This window comes from Carcharodon carcharias, chromosome 9, assembly GCF_017639515.1.
Source record: "Carcharodon carcharias isolate sCarCar2 chromosome 9, sCarCar2.pri, whole genome shotgun sequence".
In the NCBI taxonomy this organism is placed as follows: Eukaryota; Metazoa; Chordata; class Chondrichthyes; order Lamniformes; family Lamnidae; genus Carcharodon; species Carcharodon carcharias.
The window spans coordinates 158,875,322-158,897,714 of NC_054475.1; the positions used below are offsets into that span (position 1 = coordinate 158,875,322).

The 22,393-nt window shown below is 43.2% G+C and overlaps 1 protein-coding gene across 1 annotated transcript in view; it reads right to left on the reverse strand.

The window, feature by feature from the left end:
• The window catches only part of il1rapl2 (interleukin 1 receptor accessory protein-like 2), a 557,469-nt gene that overhangs the window by 510,017 nt on the left and 25,059 nt on the right, over nt 1-22,393 (reverse strand). Inside the window, exons 3-4 of the mRNA XM_041196196.1 lie at nt 15,513-15,699; nt 13,061-13,214 (exon numbers count right to left, since the gene is read on the reverse strand). Coding sequence (XP_041052130.1) covers nt 13,061-13,214; nt 15,513-15,699 — 341 coding nt within the window. The remainder of the gene's footprint in view (nt 1-13,060; nt 13,215-15,512; nt 15,700-22,393) is intronic.

Consider the following 22,393-nt stretch of genomic DNA (forward strand, 5'->3'; position numbering starts at 1 on the left):
CAACTTCACAATTTCCCACATTAAATTCCACTCTCCAGCTACCTAATTAACTAGCTGCAGCTGATCAGAGAGCATGCATATCCCTCTTTAAAGCTGGAATAAACTTAAATTCTCCTAACTTGGAGTAATTTGTAGTTGATTGCTAACTTAAAGAAACAAAACTATGCTTTAGAGAGAAATTAACCCTTAAAACTCCCTCACTCACCAGACTCAGCAGCACTCAGATCTCTCAATCAACATGGATTATCTAGCCAATATCACATTGCTGTTTGTGGGAGCTTGCTGTGCAAAAATTGGCTGCTGCATTTCCCACATTACAAGTGATTACACTTCAAAAGTACTTCATCTGTTGTGAAGCTCTTTGGAGTGGTGAAAGATGCTATGTAAATTCAAATCTTTCTCCTTTCTGTTTCACTCATCTAGATGTGACAGAAGATGTCAGCCACATTTGACATTTGCTTCAACTGATAAAACTGAAAAAGAAATTCTGTGCTGCACAAAAAAAATCACAATTAACAAACATTACTGTAGTATTTTGCTGAGTATAGAAAAGCTATGGAATCTATATTGATGTGAGGTTTTACGGACATTAGGTATAAAATTATTTTATATATATTTAATCATGTTATGATCCCAGCTGATATTACTACTGGGCAAGCCTGATCCCAGGTTGATAGATCCTAAATTTTATTTTTGTTTGTTTAGACACATGGAGAGTAGCTGCTGAACAGAGTCACAGGAGCCAGCTGATGAATGTTACCAAAAGAATAAAACATTTATTCAACAAATAAAGATGAACTATATTACATTACTGCTTCACCCACAACTATACCTTTACAGATTTGTAAGGATAACACGAGTTACAAAAGCTATCTTATACTCTAATGTCCACAGTAAGTACACAGTCCATGTAAACCAAAAGGCAACCTGTGGCCAGACACACCACATTCAGAAACTGAGCGACAGATGTCACCCAACCAGATGTTATGCATCTCTCCTCCACTCCCTCCAGACATTTATCTCACCGTGAGCCAACCGGTCTCACTGAATTCCGTTTTTCACATAAGGGTTTCCGATCTTCACTCTCCAAGAACTCACCTTGGACTCTTCTAAACCAACACTTTCTCTTAGACACCTTCCGCAAGGGTTCACCTCCATTGTTTTGAATTCTCCTTCTGCTTTTCCTCTCCCCTGGGTCACCACATGCGTTCAAGCTTTCCTCCACACACTCTCTCTCACTGACTCAACTGCCAATAGTACACCACTGCTTCACATGCCCTTGGCAAAGAGTTACAGACCTTCAGTTGTCTCTTTGGGCCTTCTGACTTTTGCCAAGCCTTTATCTCTTTAAGCTTGAAGCCTGGAGCCTTTCTCTGCTCCTGACTCTTCACTTAACAGGACCTTTTCCAGGTTTCTGTCCTTCCTTTGACTAGAAGGTCTTCTTGGGACTTTCTCCAGTTTTACTTCTCTAGATTTGGGGACTTTCTTCTTTAGCTTGGGACTTGCTATCTGTCCCCCTAGGTTGCTTCTGCTTGGCAGCTGTCTTCAGAACTGAACTCACAACTGCTGTTTCTTTATCTTTTCTGTGTGCATGTGTTTGTTTGTGTACGGGTGGGTGGGGCCTGCCTCTCTGGACCACTGTTGCCAGGCAACATCCCAGATATTTTCTACCCTTGTTTGCTGAACTTCTCTTTAGAGTCATAAAACGCATTAGAAATACAGGCATCTGTTAAAGTAAAACTAAAACTCAACTTGACCTTGTCTTAACACACAAATACAGGAATACAAATCAAACTTAAGCTTTAAAGCTGAAACTCATCCCTAACGCCCACAAATACAAATATAACTGTCTCTATTTCCTAACAATCATTAGCAGGCACATGTGCAATTGCACAAATTGGCTGCTACATTTCCTATTCTTAAAAAAAAAACAATTCACCACGGAACACTTTAGGACATCCTGAAGTAATCAAAGGCCCTGCTTTAGTGCAGGTTTTCATCTTTTATTCTTTGTACTGTGACAAGTAGGGGCTTCCTTGATAATTTTGCTTCCCCTGGTGCACTGAAAGTCTCCGTGGCATAAATAATTAATGGAGTTATCATTCATCACACAGTCAAGACCCAAATAGCATTAGTTGTGTCACAACATCTTGTATTTATATTGTGCCTTTAATGTAGCAAAATGTCTCAAGGTACTTCACAGGAGTCTTATTTTTACAAAATTTGATACTGTGCCACAAAATTGTATATTATGGCAGATGGCCAAAAGCTTGGTGAAAGAGGGTTTTAAGGAGTGTCTTGAAGGAGCAGAGAGAATTAAAGAGACAGAGATGTATAGGGAGGGAAATCCGGAGCTTAGTGCCACAGCAACTGAAGACAAGGTGACGGAGTGATTAAAATCCAGGATGCGCAGGAGGCCACAATTGGCGGAACGCAGATAATCTGGGAGGTTATAGGGCTGGAGGAGGTAACAAAGATAAGAAGGGGTGAAGCATAAATCATACAGAAAATTTATATACTAAATGTAAAAAAATGTCAGTTTATTTTTATCGAGATTTGTCAAAGGTAAAGTCGCATAGGCTTTAAAATCACAAGCTCACGTCACCTTCAGACCCTACTACTATGGCTGTTACTTTTAAGGAACCGTGTAAGAGTATCATGGTCAGTCCATTTGGAGATCAATGGGCCATCCATCTCTGAACAAAATCTCTTCGTGCTACAAGAAAACAACAGCATCTAGTGAGTTTCCCTTAACTCTTTACAAATGTCACTTGCCTCCCTTCACGTGGGAGCACAACTAGCTGATTAGTGATTACACTATTGTTTCCACAGTTTTATTATTAGTCAAAACAAAGCAACAATCTTAAGGAAACTTAACTTTCACTGTTTAAATAAGACTTTTTTTTCCTGCTGCTAATAACACAGGCTCAGAGTAGCAGAACTTATCCTGAAAAATGTTTTTGAAGCATTTCCCTTCAGAATAATGTAAGTGCAGCAGCAGCTTCATCAAGTCCAGCCTCAAGGCTGTGCAGATACTTAAAATAAATGAATTGTACCGGAGTGGTACAATATCTATTTCATATCTTATGCCCAATTATGGTATGAAAATAAAGCAAGCTAATCTGTCTTTCGAAAAATGGATTGAAGGAAAATCTTAAAAAGCTGTCTAGGAAATGGGGAAAAATAGAATTAACTGTGCTTCTGTTACAGCATTGTGCAACAGTGGCTTAGAGAAGGCTCGGGAGAGCCTGCACTTTGACCATACTTAGCTGTTCAAAGCTCGTCAGTTAGCCGCTCTCCAGCGCTTGACACGGCATTGCAATAACATAAGTATTGCAAGATTTATTAATCACTATCCAACACAGGATTGCTCTGATATTTGAAAGCGATGTAGCTTGTTTCTCTGTTAATTTATATGCTTTTAGACAACTACATCTTAAATTTCAGATCAATGTTGTATTGCTCCATGTACCCGATGAAGATGAGATTAGAAGTATACCTTCGTGTTACTTAAATTATGTTCATGTTGTAATCCATCGCATTCTGTATAGTGCTTGTTAGGAATACTTTGGGGGGAAAAAAATGTGAAAATATCCCTGAATCAGTACAAAGAAAAAAAAATGAAAACCTGCACTAAAGCAGGGCCTTTGATTACTTCAGGATGTCCTAAAGTGTTCCGTGGTGAATTGTGTTTTTTTTAAGAATAGGAAATGTGGCAGCCAATTTGTGCAATTGCACATGTGCCTGCTAATGATTGTTAGGAAATAGAGACAGTTATATTTGTATTTGTGGGCGTTAGGGATGAGTTTCAGCTTTAAAGCTTAAGTTTGATTTGTATTCCTGTATTTGTGTGTTAAGACAAGGTCAAGTTGAGTTTTAGTTTCACTTTGATGGCTAATGGAGGCATTTGTAGGAAGTAATAATCAGTAGTGATATAGATTTAGTACTGAGGGCAGTTTATAGGTCTGCACTATCCTTCTGCAATCTTGTTGATGTGCTAAAATCATATTTCATTCAACATTTTTTAAAAGCACTCGTTGTGCGCATAGTCTACAAATTAATTAACCTCTCAGCCCTTGCGGTAAGATTTTTTTGTAACTTTACTTGTTAAATTATACTCTTGGCTCTTTTCAATACTCTCTGCCCTCAGAATCGAGAAGGAGTCCAGTGCATTGGGGGAAAGGTGTATTCTTTCTCCCTTTCACGTTAAGAGATATCTTGCAGCGGGTAGACTGATATTTGCTTACAATCTCATGTGTGTTTATTATTTCAGTCGGAGGAGAATATATTGACATGAGCCATAACTGCAATTGTTCAGGAAAGCTCTTCACCCAAGATGCAGACCTGACCTAACAGAAAAATTAACAGGCAAGCAGCATTCAAAGTCCCTGTAAGGTCGATTTGTAACTGCACCGAGCCTCGCAGGCCAAGCATGTCTCTGGTTCAACAGCCTTTCAAGGGCAACTAGGGGTGAGCAACAAATGCTGGACTTGCCAGTGAAGCACTGATCCCATGAAAATAATAGCCTGGGGAGGGGGTGCTGGCGGCAGAGACTGTCGAGGCGAAGAACAGATGCCCCACAACCACTTAACAGTCAACTGGCCATGAATAGACTGGAGGTAGAGTTTCCAATCACAGAGCTTCTTCCACAATCCGATGCTGCTGCTAGAGGGCAGGGCAGGTGTGTAGGTGGCAGGCAGGCTACTCACTGCAGTTTACATGCCCCCCTGCCTTCAAATCCACCTGTGGAGGAGCTTAAAATCCCCCCCCCCCCGCCACTGTTTGTGCTAAGTTAGCTAATTAATGCTGAAAAAAGAGACATGTCGAAGCTTTTTGTCTTGCACTCATCAGGACACTTCACAAGAATACCAATATAAGGGGAAAACAACAATTTATACTCCATGTGAAGAGAGTGCTGATTGGTTGGCAAGTGGCATTGCCATGGAGAATGCACCAGTGATGGTGACTGACAGTTAACTGTCAAACATTGTTTGAAATTTAAACCAGGCAGCTTGACCCTGATTGGTCAAGACATTAAATTTCAAACAATTCTCGGCAGTTAACTGTCACAATGAGTTATAATCAAATATTTCAGCAAGTTGGCCAGCTGCGGACATCGAGGATTTGTGCATTTATGTTATCTTTCCATTCATAGGTGTCTGCCCCATCGGAGCAAGGGGGGGAGCAGCTGCAGAAGGAGCAAAGCTGCCCCCAGGTTCACAGAGATGGCACTCGGTGCACCCCTCCTTACAGTGGAGGCTCGAGCTGTTCACCTCATCCCAAGCGGTGGCTAGAGGAGGGACCACAGGCAGACACCAGCTACGCGGGTGGAGGTAGCCGAGCATGTCTCGAGTGTGAACGTGGTCAGGCGGAGCTTGAGTCAGCGCTCGAGGAGACTCAGTGACCTCGTGAAGTCAGCAAGGGTGAGCATGACATCAATAGGGACGAGATGTTTCCAGTGTGGGGCATGCGTGAAAAGCACATCCAGCGGGCGTACCAGGTACCCAGCTCGTCCACAGTTGCATGTTTGCACAGACGCACAGCTTTCTTTAATCATGCCTTGGATCATTCCGTGCAGTTATGAATCAGGCAGCTCAAACACTGCGCAAACTGCAAAGCCAGAACAAAACGCGGAGAATGATGGCGGAAGTAAACAGGTCTGGCATCGTGTGCGAAGCGGGAAACGTAGGGCGTCGGTTGCAGTGATGATCAATTCCTCCGAGCTCTGAGGGGGAGCCGTGCTTACTGGAAAATTTCACTCGGTCCCCTCTCTCTCCACAGATGGTGCCAGGTCCGGTGGCATCCACCAGCATTCCCTGTGTGTAACTCTTTTCTTTCATTTTGGACGATGCTTGACTGGCACGATGACATTTACCCGACGGAGGACAGGCTTAAGCCGACTATGCGCTCATCCGATAATGTTCCTGAGGCATTCGAGTGCTTGAGTGTTAATGCCAACTCTAAGAGCGGAGTTTCCCGTGCCCGTTGGCGTCCTGCGTGCTGGGCAGTGAGAGTGGGCAACATGGTAACAAGGCCAAGAATTGGTTTCACGTCATGAAACCAGTTTGTGATCGTTCGCTCAGCCCTTTGATGGCCGGCCATGTTCCCCGCCATCGGGCGTCGGAAACCTCATTGCGATACATCTGTATATCATTATAAGGGTAGCCCGCCGGACTCATCCCCCCCCACCCCCCCCCCCCCCCACCCACCACCTCATGCTGGATCGTCCACCCACATGATTGCAGGCCGACGTGTTTCACAACTCAACATAAGCGACGTGCACCTGGCGAGCTGCACTCCGCTCAGGACTGCGAGGTTTGTTTGCCTACCTTGCTTCGGGCACCACCCGCAGTCATCAGCGCCAGGCTTCGCAGGCAGTACAACAGCACTTTTAGGGGGGGCTCATGAGCAGGTCTGTACCTACCAGTACCTACGGCCATAAGACGCGAGCGGCTTTGTATGGCTGCAGGGCTAGGGCTTGCTTGGGGAAGGGGGTGAAGTGGCCTCAGGCAAGGGAAGAGGCTGAAGGACGAGGGCTGTATTGGGGAAGGAGGGTATCCCAGGGTGTGTGTGTGGGGGAACATGTTGATATGTGCAAGTGGCCTCAAGATGGTGAGGGCTGAGGAGGCAGTCTCCAGAGGAGATGAGGCCAGATGGAGATGTGAGGGTGTGTGTGAGAGAGTGAGTGATGATGTCCTTTGAGCTGGCAGTGAGTGAGATGGCAGTGAATGTCTGATGGATTTGAGTGCATGAGATTAGAGTGATTTGATGGTTGACATCCCCTGGTGGCATGGATGGTGTCATTCATCCTCTATCTGCATTGGATGGCCAACCTCTTCTGTGCAGCATTGGCACTGATCAGCACTGCCATCGCTTACCAAGCTGGAGTGGTAAAGTAGCTGCCCCTTCTCCAGCCAGAGCAGGGTACAGGACATCACAGCGGGCATCCACAGCGTCCAAAAGGTGCTCGAGGGCTACAGTCCTCTTGGGTAGAATTTGCCCCCCATCGGGGGGGTTGTGCAGGGGTGGGCGTGGACCCAATCGGCACTCCCGATCAGGTCCACGCCGCCATCTTACGCGGGCAGCCAATTAAGGCCCGTCCAGCATGCCATGCGCCCGGTAGCGCTGAGTGCTCCCTGTACGGGCGGCGGAGGGGGGGGGAGTTCCCTGAGTCGGGGTCACAGAGGCGCCTCAGGGAGATTAGTTTAAGTTCCAAAAATTTTAATTAGAAAAAAAAAATTAAGACATGTGCCCTCATGTGACAGTGTCACATGAGCTGGGACATGTCAATGAACTTTAATGAAAACATTTATTTCATTAATAAACCCTTTAATAAACCCGCCCGTGGATGAGGTTCCATGAAAAACGTGAAGGCCGCCTGGGCTCTTCACCTGCCGCCAACCTAAAGATTGGATAGGCAGCTCTATCAATAGCCTTAATTAGTTCATTAATGGCCTTAACAGGTCTTTGACTGTTCAGCGGGCATGCAGCCAAGTCGGCTGTGCACCCACAGAACCTAAAATCTAAATGGTGCGCAGTGACGTGGGGATGCACGCCCGACATCACCTGGCGTCATTTTACACCTCAGCGAGCAGACCCCGCCCCCACCCCCGCTCGCTGAACCAAAGATTCAGCCTCTTGTCTTTTGGGGCCATGTCTTCTTTGCTGCAGTCCTGGGCTGGAAACATTGAATGCGGCTGTAGTTTAAATGTGTTGCCTGGCGTGTTGAAGCAGTGAGGTGACGGCTTGGCAGGCGAATTGGAGCCCGACCTCCATGGAAACGGCGTGTTTCCCGGGAATGTATAATTAATGCGGTAGGTTTGGGACGATACGACGCGAGAAGCCTCCATTGCGGCCGATGGGTAAAGCGCCGCTTTACCTGCTCGCTACCGCACCTCGTACAAATCTGGGACGATTCCGCCCTATGTCTAATGATTTCAGGAGACGCAAGCTAAGAATGCCAGCGAGCACTCCTGCACCGGTGGCAGAGTCACAAGGCTCGAGATCCTCACCACATTTGAGGTACAAAGTGCTGTCCCTTGTACCAATGCAAGGGTTAAGGATTATAGACATTGGTGAGATTGGAGGGCGTCCTGGTCCTGGTGAGATGACTGAGGCATCATACTGGGTGATAGGATGAAACGATCATGGTGAGTTGCAGGTTTATTGGTGAAATACATAGTGTTTAGTGCTGGGGTGGCACACTCAGGACACTTAGCAAGTGTCATCAGAAGGTACAAGTCTTCGTTCATGGGATCATAGTTTCTGCAGAGTTAATTAATGCACGTCTGGCTGGGTGAAAGTGTATCTGTGTTAAGATTCAGACATGATGCTTTTAGCAACTGATGACCTCCCTGAAATAATTCTGTTCCTTACAGAGAAGTCTCGTCAGTGCTGCCTCCATCAGAGAATAAAGAAGAACCTCCACCCTCCTCTGAGGAGCGACCCTCAGAGGGTGCACTGTCACACCCCCTCTCAGCATCCAGCACCATTGCAGATACTGGCACTTTGGCAGGGTTCAGCACGTTGGAGAGGGCTAATATATGCATTGGTGAGGATACTTCACAGTCACAAGTGCGGCTCCCAGACGGTATGGAGCAGCAATCCTCAGGCAGTCGGAGGAGTGCCTGGGGTGAACTAGATTCTGAATTGATGTGCAGCGCCATCCATGAGGATATGGATGTGCAGGTCCATGAAGATATGGCTGATATACTAGAGGTGTCGTGTGCTCTGTCCTGGACTGTGGAGGTGTCCATCCAGGCCATGTACACTGTGATCTCCCACTCTTCAGAGAACCAAGCCTCCACCATGGACAGACTGGCAACAGTCCTGGTGAGGTAAGCCAAGCACATTGCAGATGCGATTGTCGGGATGCGCTCTGACCAGCACACCATTGCCCTGGATCTGAGCTCAGGGCTCAGGCCTAGGGCGACAGGGGAACTGGGAACTCAGTTGCCCACCCAGCTACTGGAACCTCACCGGCTGGCAGGGAGGACCAACTGGTCCTGGTGGCGAGGGATGAGCAGCTGCAACCTCCATCTGTGAGTTCTTCTCCTGGAACCTGTGAGGGAAGCAGTATCTCCTCTGTCCAGCAGCCATTGACATAGACCTTGACCAGTGCCATGATGACTGAAGACCCACACGCACCTGTGCAAGAGTCGCCTGAAGTGACTGGCACCTCAAGGCCTAGATTGCCCGCCAGAGTCATCCAGGGCAAGGGATGTGGCAGATCAGGTGCCTCTTTCCAGTGCAGATGCAAGCAAGGGGGGAGCATTGTGTTGGAACACACGTAAACGTTTCTGTCATTATTCACATTGCTCACAATGAGGGGCACAGGGGGTGAGATCCCTCATTGTCATTTGTTTGTTAATTGCTCTCATTAAACTGTAAAGTCACATTTCCTTATCCGTTGTGTTATTTTTCATACCTGGGAGATGTTTGACTCCTATCTGTGGATGAAGGTAGGATTTCCAAATTTGAGAGAGGGCTGAAGAAAATGAATATTCCTGTGGAGGAGTCTGGCTTGCGAGGGCTTCAGGAGTTGCTCATTGCAGTTGGGAGATGGGGAGGACCTGTCTTCTCACTTATGTGATGTTGGAGTTTAGCAGGTCTCCACACAAACCACTGCTGTATTAAAGCTTCTCTAGCCTCACGGCTACCTGCTCACATGGCCAGGCACATGCACCATGGCATTAGCCTTTTCCCCTGCCTCATCCTCTCCTTTGTCCTCAGATGACTGCTCCCGTTCTGGCCTCTCATCATCCTCCACAGTGTCTCCTCTTTGAATAATTATGTTGTGGAGGACACAGCAGACCACAACCATCAGGGAGACCCATGAGGGGAGGACTGCAAAGCACCTCCCGACCTGTCAAGGCATCTGAAATCTGCTCCACAATGGCCCTGGTGCTGGTGTGACTGTCATTAAATAGTCTCACTCCCTCAGTTCTTGGGGACCTCACAGGCGTCCTGAGCCATCTCTTCATAGGATAACCCTTATCTCCCAGAAGCCAACCCTCCAGTGCATGGGGCCCGGTGAAAAGAGCTGGTATTTGCAAATTCCTAAGGATGTACGCACCATGGCTGCTGCCTGGAAACCTGGCACACACCTGCATGAAACGGTGTTTCTGGTCGCAAACAAGCTTAACATTGATTGAGTGGAAGCCCTTTCTATTGGTGAACGCACAGGGCTGTCCAACAGAAGCCTTGATAGCCACATGGGTGCAATCAATAGCTCCCTGCATCCTGGGGAAACCAGCAATTGCTGCAAAGCCTCAGGCCCTCTACATCTGGCTTTGCACATCGGTGCTGAACGCTGTGTAATTTCTGACCCACCGGGATATTGCATCAGTGATGCAATGTGATGTACTGCCGGCTGGACTATCCCTGCAAGGATCTCGGATACTGCTTGAAAGGATCCTATAGCAAAAACGTTGAGCACCACTGTCACCTTCAGGTCAACAGGCATCGGGTGGCCCCCAAAGCAGTTTGAAACAACCTCTCTAGAAAGCAGCTCACAAAGGGACATGCCAGTTGACCGAGGGAGGAGCCTCAGCCTTCTTTGGCACTGAGTTTCTGTCATCTCCAGGTAGCTGAAATGCTGCCCGTGCACCCTCAGTGCTGCATAATGTCTTTGTCGCCTGCGAGGAACCCCTCCACGCTCCGCCTGCCCGTCGGCCCCTGGTGCTAGTTTGTCCCCATCCTGAGGAGCCACTGCCTCCAGGGCCTCCCTCTGATCCCGAGCTCCTCTCACCCTTCTATTCTTCCCAGTCCTCTTCACCGGAGGCTGTGCCTGCTACTGATCCCCATCCGTGCAGGAGAGATTACAACACTCACCCCAGGTTGAAGGAGAGAGTGGTGGTTTCTGAAGACGCCTCCCAATGAGAGGACAGCACTTCTAAAGAAATGTAATCCAAAATTCTGCAAGGCCCAGCTAAGTGAATACTCCCTGCAACCAGAGCTTCCTGAATTGCAAGGCTGAGACTCTGCTCACAGCCGCAGTTTAAAAACCCAACCTAAAAACACAGGTTTCACACCTGAGGTGATTCAGACCTTGGAGGCATTTTATTGCCTTCTGCCTGTATTATTTTGCGCTTGTTGATTGCCTCAATAGGTATTTAAATGGCCATTTAAATAACGTGGGCGCGTTCCTGACCTTTTGACCCACTCGTGCATGGCATATTCTAAAACGAGCGTGAAGACTTCGAGAAGGCTGCCACAATGTCATCACCCCCGATATTACATTCCACAAAGCAGGAAAAATTCAGGCCATAAACTCCAAATTATCACTGGGGTAACGAAAGGGGAAGCTAGAAGGTTATTTTTCACACCAGAGTGTTATTAGAGTATGGAATGCATTGTACATTGAGGCTATAACACAACAAACCTAATTACATCATTTAAAAGTGAATTGTACGGATCTGCGATAACTGAAATGAAAAGGAAATGGAAAATTAAATTGGAAAATTGAGGAGGATAGATATTAGTTTGGCCCAGTTGAAGAACCAACCCTAGCAGGCAAGCTGCCAAAACAGCTCCCTTCTATTCTGTAACTTCGATGATTCCTATCACAAAATTATGTGCACATAGTGAACAAAAGAACTATCTTCCCTTCTGTAGCTGGACTGAGTAATTTTAACTGCAAATATCATATAAACAACATTTTCTATTTTATCAAATTAACAGAACAATAAAGTGGTACTTTGAATATTATCATATACATTAGAATACTAGCACTTGCAGCATTAGCCTGCTTATTACTCCCTGTATTAATTATCTATATTCTGGGCATTTGAATGTCAAATTATCATTGTCTTTCAGATCATTATTGAAATGACCACTTTATAGAAATAAATTCCATTCCGGCTAGCTTTCATCCCATGTGACCACTGTTTATTTCGTTGAAATTAACTAAAGGGACAGTTCCACTTTTAGTTTGACTACAAGACACATGGCTAGAAGGTTAGAAGAGAGCTGGTTAGAAGGCCTGCTTCAGTTCTCTGGGTCTTCGTCTCAGTTGTATAAAAGCCTACTAGTCCCTCCTGCCCTCACCCTCATCCCATAGCCCCATGCCACCTCCATACTCCCATGCCACCTTCATGCCCCCCTTTACCCCCTCCATTGTTACTAATCCAGTATCCACTATGTGCAGACCTCAGAAGCCATGTGGAGATGAAAAAAAATCAACTTCCAATAATCTAAGAGAGCTCTCATTAATACACACCTGATAATCAAAAAATGGCTCATTCATAAAACCCATTCAAAAATGTTAAACTTCTTCAAGTGGTCAATCTCTTGTAAAAGCAAATAAACACATATCCACTCGCAAGAGTAAAAATCTCTTCATCCTTTAATAGCCTCTTAATGCTATCAAAATGTGAACTCAGCCCCCTGCTGAGGATCTTTTGAAACTCAGTTGAGCATTCCTAATGTGCTCAGCTATAATAACAACCGTTCGGAAATGTCAACAATAAGGTCTGTTGAAACTGCAGGAACAAATGGCTAATAGTCTGTCCTAAGCTACACCAGTTGGTCTGTCAATTTATGCATTCAAGCAGCTGGTGTCTGCTTTTTTTACTCTAACTAAAAGCTGCAGCCTGTTTTTTTTAATGGTTAGGGATTGAAATCACTTTTAAATGACATTTAAACAGACAACTCTGTACTTCAAGAGCCTCTGCCATAAAATCTTGGTTCCCACACTGTGGGTTAAGGCCCTTGGAACTGCAAAAATGGGGTCAGTTTGAACTCAGCACTAAATTCAAGTGGCCCTGCTGAGTTCGTATTTCCCACCTGTGTGATTCAGGACCAACTGCCTTTCCCGTGCCAGCAAAAATGGGGGTGGGACTTCTGCAACTTCATCACCCTTATCATTTTATAGGCCTCTGGAGTTGGGCTGACTCCACAAGAGTCATATGGACTCGAAACGTTAACTCTGTTTCTCTCTCCTTGCATGCAGTCAGACCTGCTGAGTTTTACCAGCATTTTCTGTTTTCCATTGTTGGCTCAAATTTTGGCTGGTGAGATTGGTTTCACTTCATTTCATAAGCACAACGAAATCCCTTACCTGTAATTCTTAATTCAGTTGTTCTTCTCACCAGCTTGTTCTTGTACTTCAATTCACAGGTGTAATTCCCCAAATCGTCCTCTTGGACCTCTTGTATCACAAGGGTGTTCCTCTTTTGCAAAATTGTACTTCTCCATGATTTAGGCAAACATTCCTAGGATAACATGGGGTTAATAAAAAAAACCTGCAATAAGTAAATCCACTTGTTTTGTATTAGCTATTATAGCACAATATATATAAGAAAAATTGTGTTTTTCTCTAGGCAGCCCTACCTTGAAGCTTATTCATTTGAAGAGAATCTATGCACAGACTGACCTGAAATGTGTCAATGCCCACATTGGCTTGTTTACTATTGTTCTCTCTCTTGTTCTATCTAATTTGGTCAATCCTATAGGGGAGCTCAGCTGCCTTCCTTCTCAGCTGCAGGGAAGGGCCTCAACCGGAAACTTCAGTCTATCTTTCTTTTTAATTCTTGATATGTTATACCTTTCAGAAAAGAGAGAATGCACAAGGGTATTGAACCAATCTGAGGGGATTTGCAAAAGGCTGAAGAAAGACTGAAGCTTTAACAGATGAACAGAAGGCAGGGCCATTATTTTGGGTAGGGGAACAAAACCGCTCCATCATGGCCACTACTGGGGCCCCCCTATATAATATATCTTATGGTGGCAAGTTTGGAAAATTGTTAGAATTAAGCCCAAGCACTTTATATTAGTGTTGGATCCCAAGAAGTGATGGATCCATGAAGAACAGTTGAGTGTTTTGGTTCAGTCTGGACTTGTTATTTCAACATATAAAATGTTGGAACAGTGACTACAATTGTTGGATGGCAGTGTTGAGTTTTGGTAGCTGAGCAAATTCTTGAACTATGCATTTTCTCATATAACAGTGTCAGTTGGTGCATTCAATAAGAAAATGTCACACATTTCTTCCATGCAAAGGTCACTTTAAAGGTCTCTACCCAGCCCAATTCAAAATTCTGAAGAAGAGGGATTCATTCCAGGTTAGTCTGCCAAAATATTGAACATTGTCAACATGTCCTTTTCATCAATTCTTTAAAATACCACAAATGCTCCAAAACTATTTAATCATCTCTACTTAATATTTATCCTGATAATCAATCTCACTTTTTGTCAGATAATCATTCAATGTATTAACACGTATTAACTCTGAAGACCTTTCCATCCATCACTGTTAGCAAAGGAAATTCCAACAGCTGACTGGTCTTGTACGAGATTTGATTATCTTGAAAGTGCATCCTCCATTTTTGCGAACACAAACGAATTTAAAAAAAACTTACATCCACAAGATTTCAGGCAAGTTGGCTCTCAATTCTCTTTTGTTCATTAAACCCAAATTCAGTTTGCTTCATTTATCCTTACAATTTAGTGTTATAAATTCCAGATTTCCCAAAGAGGCAATCAGGACCTGATTTACTTCCTTAGCATCCTTGGAGTTCAGTAAATGATTGAGGATTGTATCCCCATTTTTCTCCTGTTCACTTCTTTCCAATCTATAAAGCCTGGTTCTCATGATAAAATGCATTTTCTTTTGCTTCCATACTAAAATCCTTGAGCCATGTATATACATTTCTCAAGTATATTGGAATAGTTCCATTTCCTCTCTGTTGTATATTTAATCATATAGATTTGCATAATCAGCAAGTTCTAGCAGGAACCATTTCAAAATTGCTTCTGAACAATGTTAAAGAAATGGTTGCAAAAAAAAAATGCCCTGTGAAACTAGCAACATATTTTTGATGCACTGACTAATTACCCATGAGGTTAGTTAGGGCTGGTTATTTAATATGTTGAGGTACAGATCTAATTTACGTGGTAAGATTACATACTATATACATCACCCGAACAGGCCATTCAGCCCAACAAGTCTATGTTATGCTTGACACAAGCCTCCTCCCATCTTCATCATCTAATCCCATACATTTACTCTTTTAATCCTTTCTCCCTCATGTACTTATCCAGCTTCCCCTTAAATTCATCAATTCTAGTCCCTAATTAAATGTTGAAAGAGAGTCAAGTGGCTGAATGACCTACTCCTGTTTTTAACCCTGTTTTATTTTTATATACAAGATATGGTGACAGAGTTGGGGGTGAGACTTCAAAAGCTTACTTCCCAGAGCCACTTAATAACCAAAGTCTGCAATACATCGACAGCTAAAGGAGCGAAAAGGAATGGGAAATGTTGACATAGAAATGCATAATGATGATTTGTTCCACAAAAACATAACCAAAATCAAGACAACTGGAAGGAAGGTTTTTGAACAAAAGTGTCCACCTTCTAGCGGAATTTTAATAATATATAGATTATATCATGTTAATGTAAGTAATATGCTTTCAAGACAAATTCTTGCTTCAAAATTCAACTAGATTATCTACTAAATTCAACTAGACTAGATCTGGGATGATTTATTATAATGAATTATCTTTATTACCTTGTACCAAACAATATCGAGATCTTGGTCTTCTTTGATGAAGTCTTCAATATCTGGGCAGAAGAGTTCTTTACTTTTAGTAATTTCAGCTTTCTCCAAATTTCGGATCATACTATTGTAGCAAAGTCCTGAGTCCTTTTCTGCCACTGTCAAGGACATTGTAACCTTCATGCAATACGTTGAGTTTCTGCAACAAGAGAACATTCTTATATTTCTAATTTCATTTCAGGTACTTCAGAATTTTTTTTAAATTAAGAAGAAATATTGATTCTTGGCAAGAGGCCATCTGGAAGTAAAAAGCAGTGCACAGAAATAAATGAAATTTTAATGAAGCTTCAAATCAAGTGCAAAACCTTGAATTTAGCAATTTTCTTCATTATTAATACTCTAATGAAAATGCTTTCCTATTATGCTTCTGTTTTTCTGGTTCAAAAAGAACAAGTGGTTGTAGTCCCCAGTATTCTAACAGTTTTCATTGAGGTAGTAAGACTTGAAAAAATTCAAAAAGCCAAATTCACTACCTGGCATATTGCATAGAATTTACAGCCTGGAAGCAGACCATTTGGCACAATTGGTCCATACCAGTGTTTATTCTCCACATGAGCCTCTTCCACTAAATGTAATGTAACGTTCAGCTCAAAAACCTATTTATTCCTTGGGTACTCATTCTCCTTTAGTTATCTCTCATCTTTGTGTTAATCGCCTAGGACTGTTTCATTTATATGTCTATGCAATGTCTATTAAGATTACCATGGTATCAGCTGTGTCAAGAAGATATAAAAATGTCTATAATTTTATTAGAAACTATTTTGAAATAGAGTTTAGTGTTGTTTGTGGCTATGTGTGTATGTGTGTGTGTTTCTTAATTGGATTAAAGTCAGCTGGTCTAGAGGCTTTGATCTACAGAAGATAGTAAGGTTTGAAGGCTATGGGCCAAGTACTGGTAAATTGGATTAGGTAGGTTGGTCAGGTGTTCTCACGTGTTGGTGCAGACTTGATGGGCTGAAGAGTCTCTTCTGCACTGTGTGATTCTGTGATTCTGTGAAATGGTAATTAGATAAATATAGGGAAATAGAAAGTGAGGTGTGAAGGGGGCAATTTGCATTTTTAAATAGACCGTTTAAAAGGGCAGGTGAAATATTATACCCAACCAGGTGAAGCTCAGAAACAACGTGTTTTTTTTTCCCAAAGCTTACTAATAAAGTGGGTATTATGAAAGGGTTTTATTTTAGAAGATTTAAAGTTAAAAAAATCTAGTGACAATGAGAATTTGCATTCAAAGAGGGAAATATGTATAAAGGAAGAGAAGGCTGTTGGTAAAAGGAGGGGGGGTGGGGGGGATCTAAGATCTAAAGCCTCCAGCCTGTAAGCTTCAAGTCTGTCTGAAAGACCCAGAGCTGAAAGAAACTCATGTTGAATGCAACTGTCCATGGTGTGCTTAGCCAGGGGTTTGTTTAAAGTTATGTGTTTTACTGTTGTCTTACTGCGGATCTAACTGAGATTCAGATTAATTAGGGGATTTTTGTAGTTATTATAAAAGTAATTTTGTAGACATAGGTATGTGCTCACAATCTTTCTTGTATTAATAAATGTTTAATTTAGTTTTATAAAAAATCCTCTTGAGCCTTGGTGGCCTTATTACTACTGAATTCAAAGCCTGCACCTCAAAACATACAAATTGCAAAAATGGATTATGACAGTTGTTTGAAGTGTTCTGCTGATATTTGAATAACTCAGCCTTTACCATCAGCTGTGTCATAATAGCTGTGGCTTAATATACCCACACCTCTAAGTCAGAAGGTTATGGTTCAAGTTCCAATCCAGTACATGAAAGAAAACATAATCATATAATATTCATGCTGCAAACAACATGCATGGCATCAATGCATTTAAGCTACAAAATCTGATCTATTCAATTATAATGGCATTATTTGGTCTCACTATAGTTTAAAGTTAGTGTCATTTCCCAATTCATTCAAAGTTACATGATTTGATTATATGGTGAAAATTAAAAAAGCAGCCCACCCCATCCACCACTTTTAACATTTAGTCTCTCCACCACCAATGAATAGTGGCAGCAGTGTGTATCATCTACAAGATGCACTGCAGCAACTGGTCGTCTCCTTTGACAGCATCTGCCAAATTTGTAAGCTCGACCATCTAGAAAGACAAGGGTAGTAGATGAATGGGAACATGACCACCTGCAAGTTTCATGAAAAAACACACATCACCCTGACTTGGAATTATATCGCCATTCCTTCTCTGTTGCTGGGTCACCTGCAACTCCCTCCCAACAGCACTAAGGGTGTACCTACACCAGATAGACTGCAGTGGGTCAAGAGGGTGGCTCACCATCACCTTCTCAAGGGTAATTAGGGATGGACAACAAATTCTGGTCTTATCAGAGATGCTCACATCTCATGAAAAAAAATTAAAATCCCATTCTGTAATAAGTTAGTCAAGGCAACGTTGAGGTTGCCGACATGGGACTCAGGACACCTTGGTTAAAACGGTCAAGTCAAAAGAATTGTTGCTTCTGAATGCTATCCAGCAACTCCTCCTGGACTTGCATGTGCAGAGATATTAGCTGTGGACCGTTTTTGCTGGCTTGTGGCAGTGCTTGTGATTGAACAGTCTCACACAAGAAGGTTCACTTGGGTGAGGTACTGAAGGATGCAATGGGCCCATAGAACTGCAGCCTGGTGAAGAGCCACTGGATCCAGAAGGGGAGTGGAAGCAACTGGCAGAAAGAGGAAGTGAAGCTGAAAATGACAAATAGTTCTGGCTCGCTGCATCTCACTTTCTCCTTCAGAGACACATATTGCGAGTGATTTATGCCTTGGGCATCAGGTTTGGAAAGTTCTTATATTTTTTTTTGTGAATGATTACAATAGTCAATACAACCAGACATAACTTTCTGACAGTGACTGGATGTGAGGCAAAAGAATTTTCTAGACATTTTGCACAAATGAAATTTCAAGATGCTTTGGATTTTTATTCAAAAATATTTATAGGCTGCTAAGCTAAGTAAGCTAAGTAAAAACAGCTTTGTTTTTGCAAGTGGACATAAATCCAAACTTTCGGAATGATTATTTACACAGCTCATTCTACCCTAAGAAGTCTGGTCATGTTATCTTCTTTAGACAGTACTTTAAAAGCTCGATTACATATTCACATTGTTTCTTCCATGTATTCATTCAAGGAATAAAAATATCTTCAGGGTACACTTTCGATAAGAAATGGACTAAGAGTCCACTTGTTAAACACTCCAGTTGATGTTATGTATATATGAGAAGTGCTATACTGTAAACTGACCCCCTGTGGCATTGCTCATGGGTGACTTGGAGCTCATGTGACTTATAATGTTTAATTGCTAAAGTGGGCTACTTCCCTCAACCACTACTACTCAGCTATGTCCTGTGTCCACTCAACCCTCCAAGGTATGTGCACTCATCTAATTCTGGGCTCTTGAGCATCCCGGATTTTAATCATCCACCATTGGTGGCCATGCCTTCAGATACCTGGGCCCCAAGTTCTGGAATTCCCTCCCTACACCTCTCTGCCTCTCTACCTCACTTTCCTCCTTCAAGATGCTCCTTTAAACCCACCTCTTTGACCAAGCTTTTGGTCCTCTGACAATATCTCCTTATGTGGCCCAATGTCAGATTTTGGTTTTCAATGCTCCAGTGAAGTCCCATGGGCCATTTTATTATGTTAAAGGAGGTTTATTAGACACTTTCCGCTGTGAAATAAAACAATTCTTTCCACCGAAAACTGTGTAATGCTATCAGGGAATTTTCAGAAAAAAATATGGATGAATTATTCTTAACTATCAAAACATCCTTCCAAAACATTAATTCAGGGAAAGTAGTTCACAACTATTATCTTAAACCCATAAGAATCTTGCTCATTTTTGCAAAAGACAGATTACTACTACGTTAAGATTTCAATGGTCCTGGTTCTGAGGAACAAATGGCGAACAGCAGTTTACATTTTAAAATGCACCTCTCTAACGATGGCGATGCTGAGAATGAGAAAGAACCAGCAAGCCAGATCATTTGCCTCCTAGATACTTGTGTGGAATTTCAACATTAACAGTGAAGTTATGATTTAACTTTGTAGCAAAGCAATATTAGCAACAAAGCAGCCCACTTCATTAGCACCCCATCCACCACCTTCAGAATCCAGTCCCTCCGCCATCAAAGCACAGTGGCAGCAGTGTGTACCATCTACAAACTGCACTGCAGAAACTCACCAAGGCCCCATCGACAGCACCTTCCAAACCTACGGCTTCTACCACCTAGAAGGATGAGGGTAGCAGATAGATGGGAACACCACCACCTGCAAGTTCACCTCCAAGCCACTCACCATCCTGACTTGAAACTATATCATTGTTCCTTCATCATTACTGGGTCAGAATCTTGGAATTCCCTCCCTAACAGCACCGTGGGTGTATCTACACCACATGGACTGCAGCGTTCAAGAAGATGGCTCACCACCACTTTCTCAAGGGCAACTAGGGATAGGTTATAAAAATGCTGGTGTAGTCAGCAACGCCCACGTCCCATGAAAGATTTTAAAAAACGAATTGAAACTGGACCAGTTTGGCATTTTGTCAAAGATGTGAGGCTGCCTGTACAAAATAATCAAACATCAGTTCAGCTTTGCAGCTGAACTGCACCCAGTGCCACACTTCTTTATACATTCTTTCATTTTGAACAGTAGAAAAGAAGTGATTGCTCTATTGGTTAGCTCCTCCTATTAGACAGCAGTCAAGCCCCAATGAATAAATACTTAGGCATGTCTCTGGAAAGCTACATCTTCCCCCTGAACAGCATGTGATACCATTCAGAAACTCAATGTAGTTTGGTCAAACCAGATACCAGTTCCAAACAGCATCTGTGCTACCATCGCAGCATAAGGAAATCTAGGTTTAAAAAAAAATTCCATTCTTTAGCTAGTTTACATTTTTTGCATAGCACAAAGTGATTTGGTGTTACACACTGTCTAGGTTTACATTACTTAGCGGCAATAAATGCTCAGGTATATTTTATTTTGTGTTCCCCAGGTGCGAGGCAGAGGAAAAGGGAACAGATACCAGTGCTGTCTGGTTTGGGTCCCTATTGCATTGAATCTCCTTTGGTCAACCAACTGTTGAAGGTACATCAATGGAAAATTTCAAAAGAGATTGACAGATTTTTGATAGGTGAGTGCACTAAGAGATATGGAACAAAGGCAGCCAAATAGGGTTAAAATATAAACAGCCATGATCCAGTGGTGGAAGGAATTGAAAGGGCTGAATGGTCTATTCCTGTTCCTATGTTCCAACAGCATAACTGGGCATTCACTTGTAGTAGATTCACACCCATGCTTGCATTTAAGTGAATTGTGAGGTGTAGTTTTCAAATGTTCCTCAAGCTTCCTATACAGTTAGTCAGTCAGTGTCTGACTAAGGCCCACATAGACTGCAGCTTCTATTGAGGTCCCAGGCCTTTGGGTCCAACTCTGCAGCGATAGCTGATGCTGTCCTCCAGGCCAGGTTCCACTCCTGGCAGGGGGTCCAGCCAGGGTGGGTGTGGAGAGGTAGCAGGGAGAGGCGGCAGCCTGTACCAGGAGTGGTTCAGGGCAGGACACTGGTGTGTGTGCGGCTGCTGGCATGATAGGCACCAGCACCTGAGCAACACTGCACACCCTGGATGCCCGGAAGGGAAAAAGGTCCACTTTTGTGTTCAAATCCAATGTCAAAAGTGGCTAACATTTACACAAATGCAAGGAGGGGATTCTGCATGATGGTTTTGTAGTGTGCAATAACAACCGCACTTCTATGTCTTGGCACAAATTCATGTCACAACATAAAAAACGTTGCTGTCAACCATTTGACTCATGGTTGTGATTAATGGGGCAGATTTAGTGGTATGACTCTAAGGAGCTATTTACACTGTCTCTTTTGCAGACTAAGGTAAGCCATCTCCCTGCTTCCTGAATGGAATCATTAATCAGGTGCCATTTCCGATATAAAAAGTTGACTGGTGCACAATAATGGCGCTCTCAAGCTTATATTATCTGGCATCCAACTAAGGAAGTGCTCAGAGATATTCTTTGTGTAAAATCAAAGATCATATAATGCCAGTTAAACAAAACTAATGTATTCCGACGAGTTGGATACGACCGCGTAATTAAACATGGATAGCTGTTAAACTGTTATCTACTTTTCAACAGTTGCTGTTCGTGTCGGAAAAATTGGTACCCTTGAAAAACCTATTAACAGTTTTGGCCCACTGATGTTACAAATTGATGTCATCAGGATGTTATTATGGATTGCCACTAATTTTCTCTCTGCTAATATTTGCACTAAAGTGGGATACTTTTGGTAGAAAGTGCTAATGGAATATTTATCCCTTCTCACCAATGATCTGAAAATGTGTGTTCTCCACCCCCCACCCACCGTTAGGCTTATTAATGTCAAGCTTGTGTAGAGTACTGGAGCTGGAGAGCTAAATGAAGGATTATGTTACGCCAGGTCAAAAGTTAGAACTGGCATCAGCTTATCAAAGGCAAGGGTTTCAAAATAACCTCACAACACAAAAATAGGTGAATGGTTTTGACGGCTGTTGTGTTGACACAGGTGGCTGGAGGAGAAGGGGAATAGGGAGAGACGATGGGCTGGATTTTCAGCTCGGCACAAGCCTGAAATAATACGTGATGATGTCGGGCCAGCGACCCAATGTCATCACGCACTCGTGCGATATTCTGGTCGGTGGGCCCACACAGGAGTTGGCAGCTGCCTGTCGCCAATTAAGAGAGCTTTTAAGCCCATTAATAAATTAACTAAACTGAACTTTCCCTCCCGTCCAGCCTTACGGTTGGCAGGTGGTGAGTGG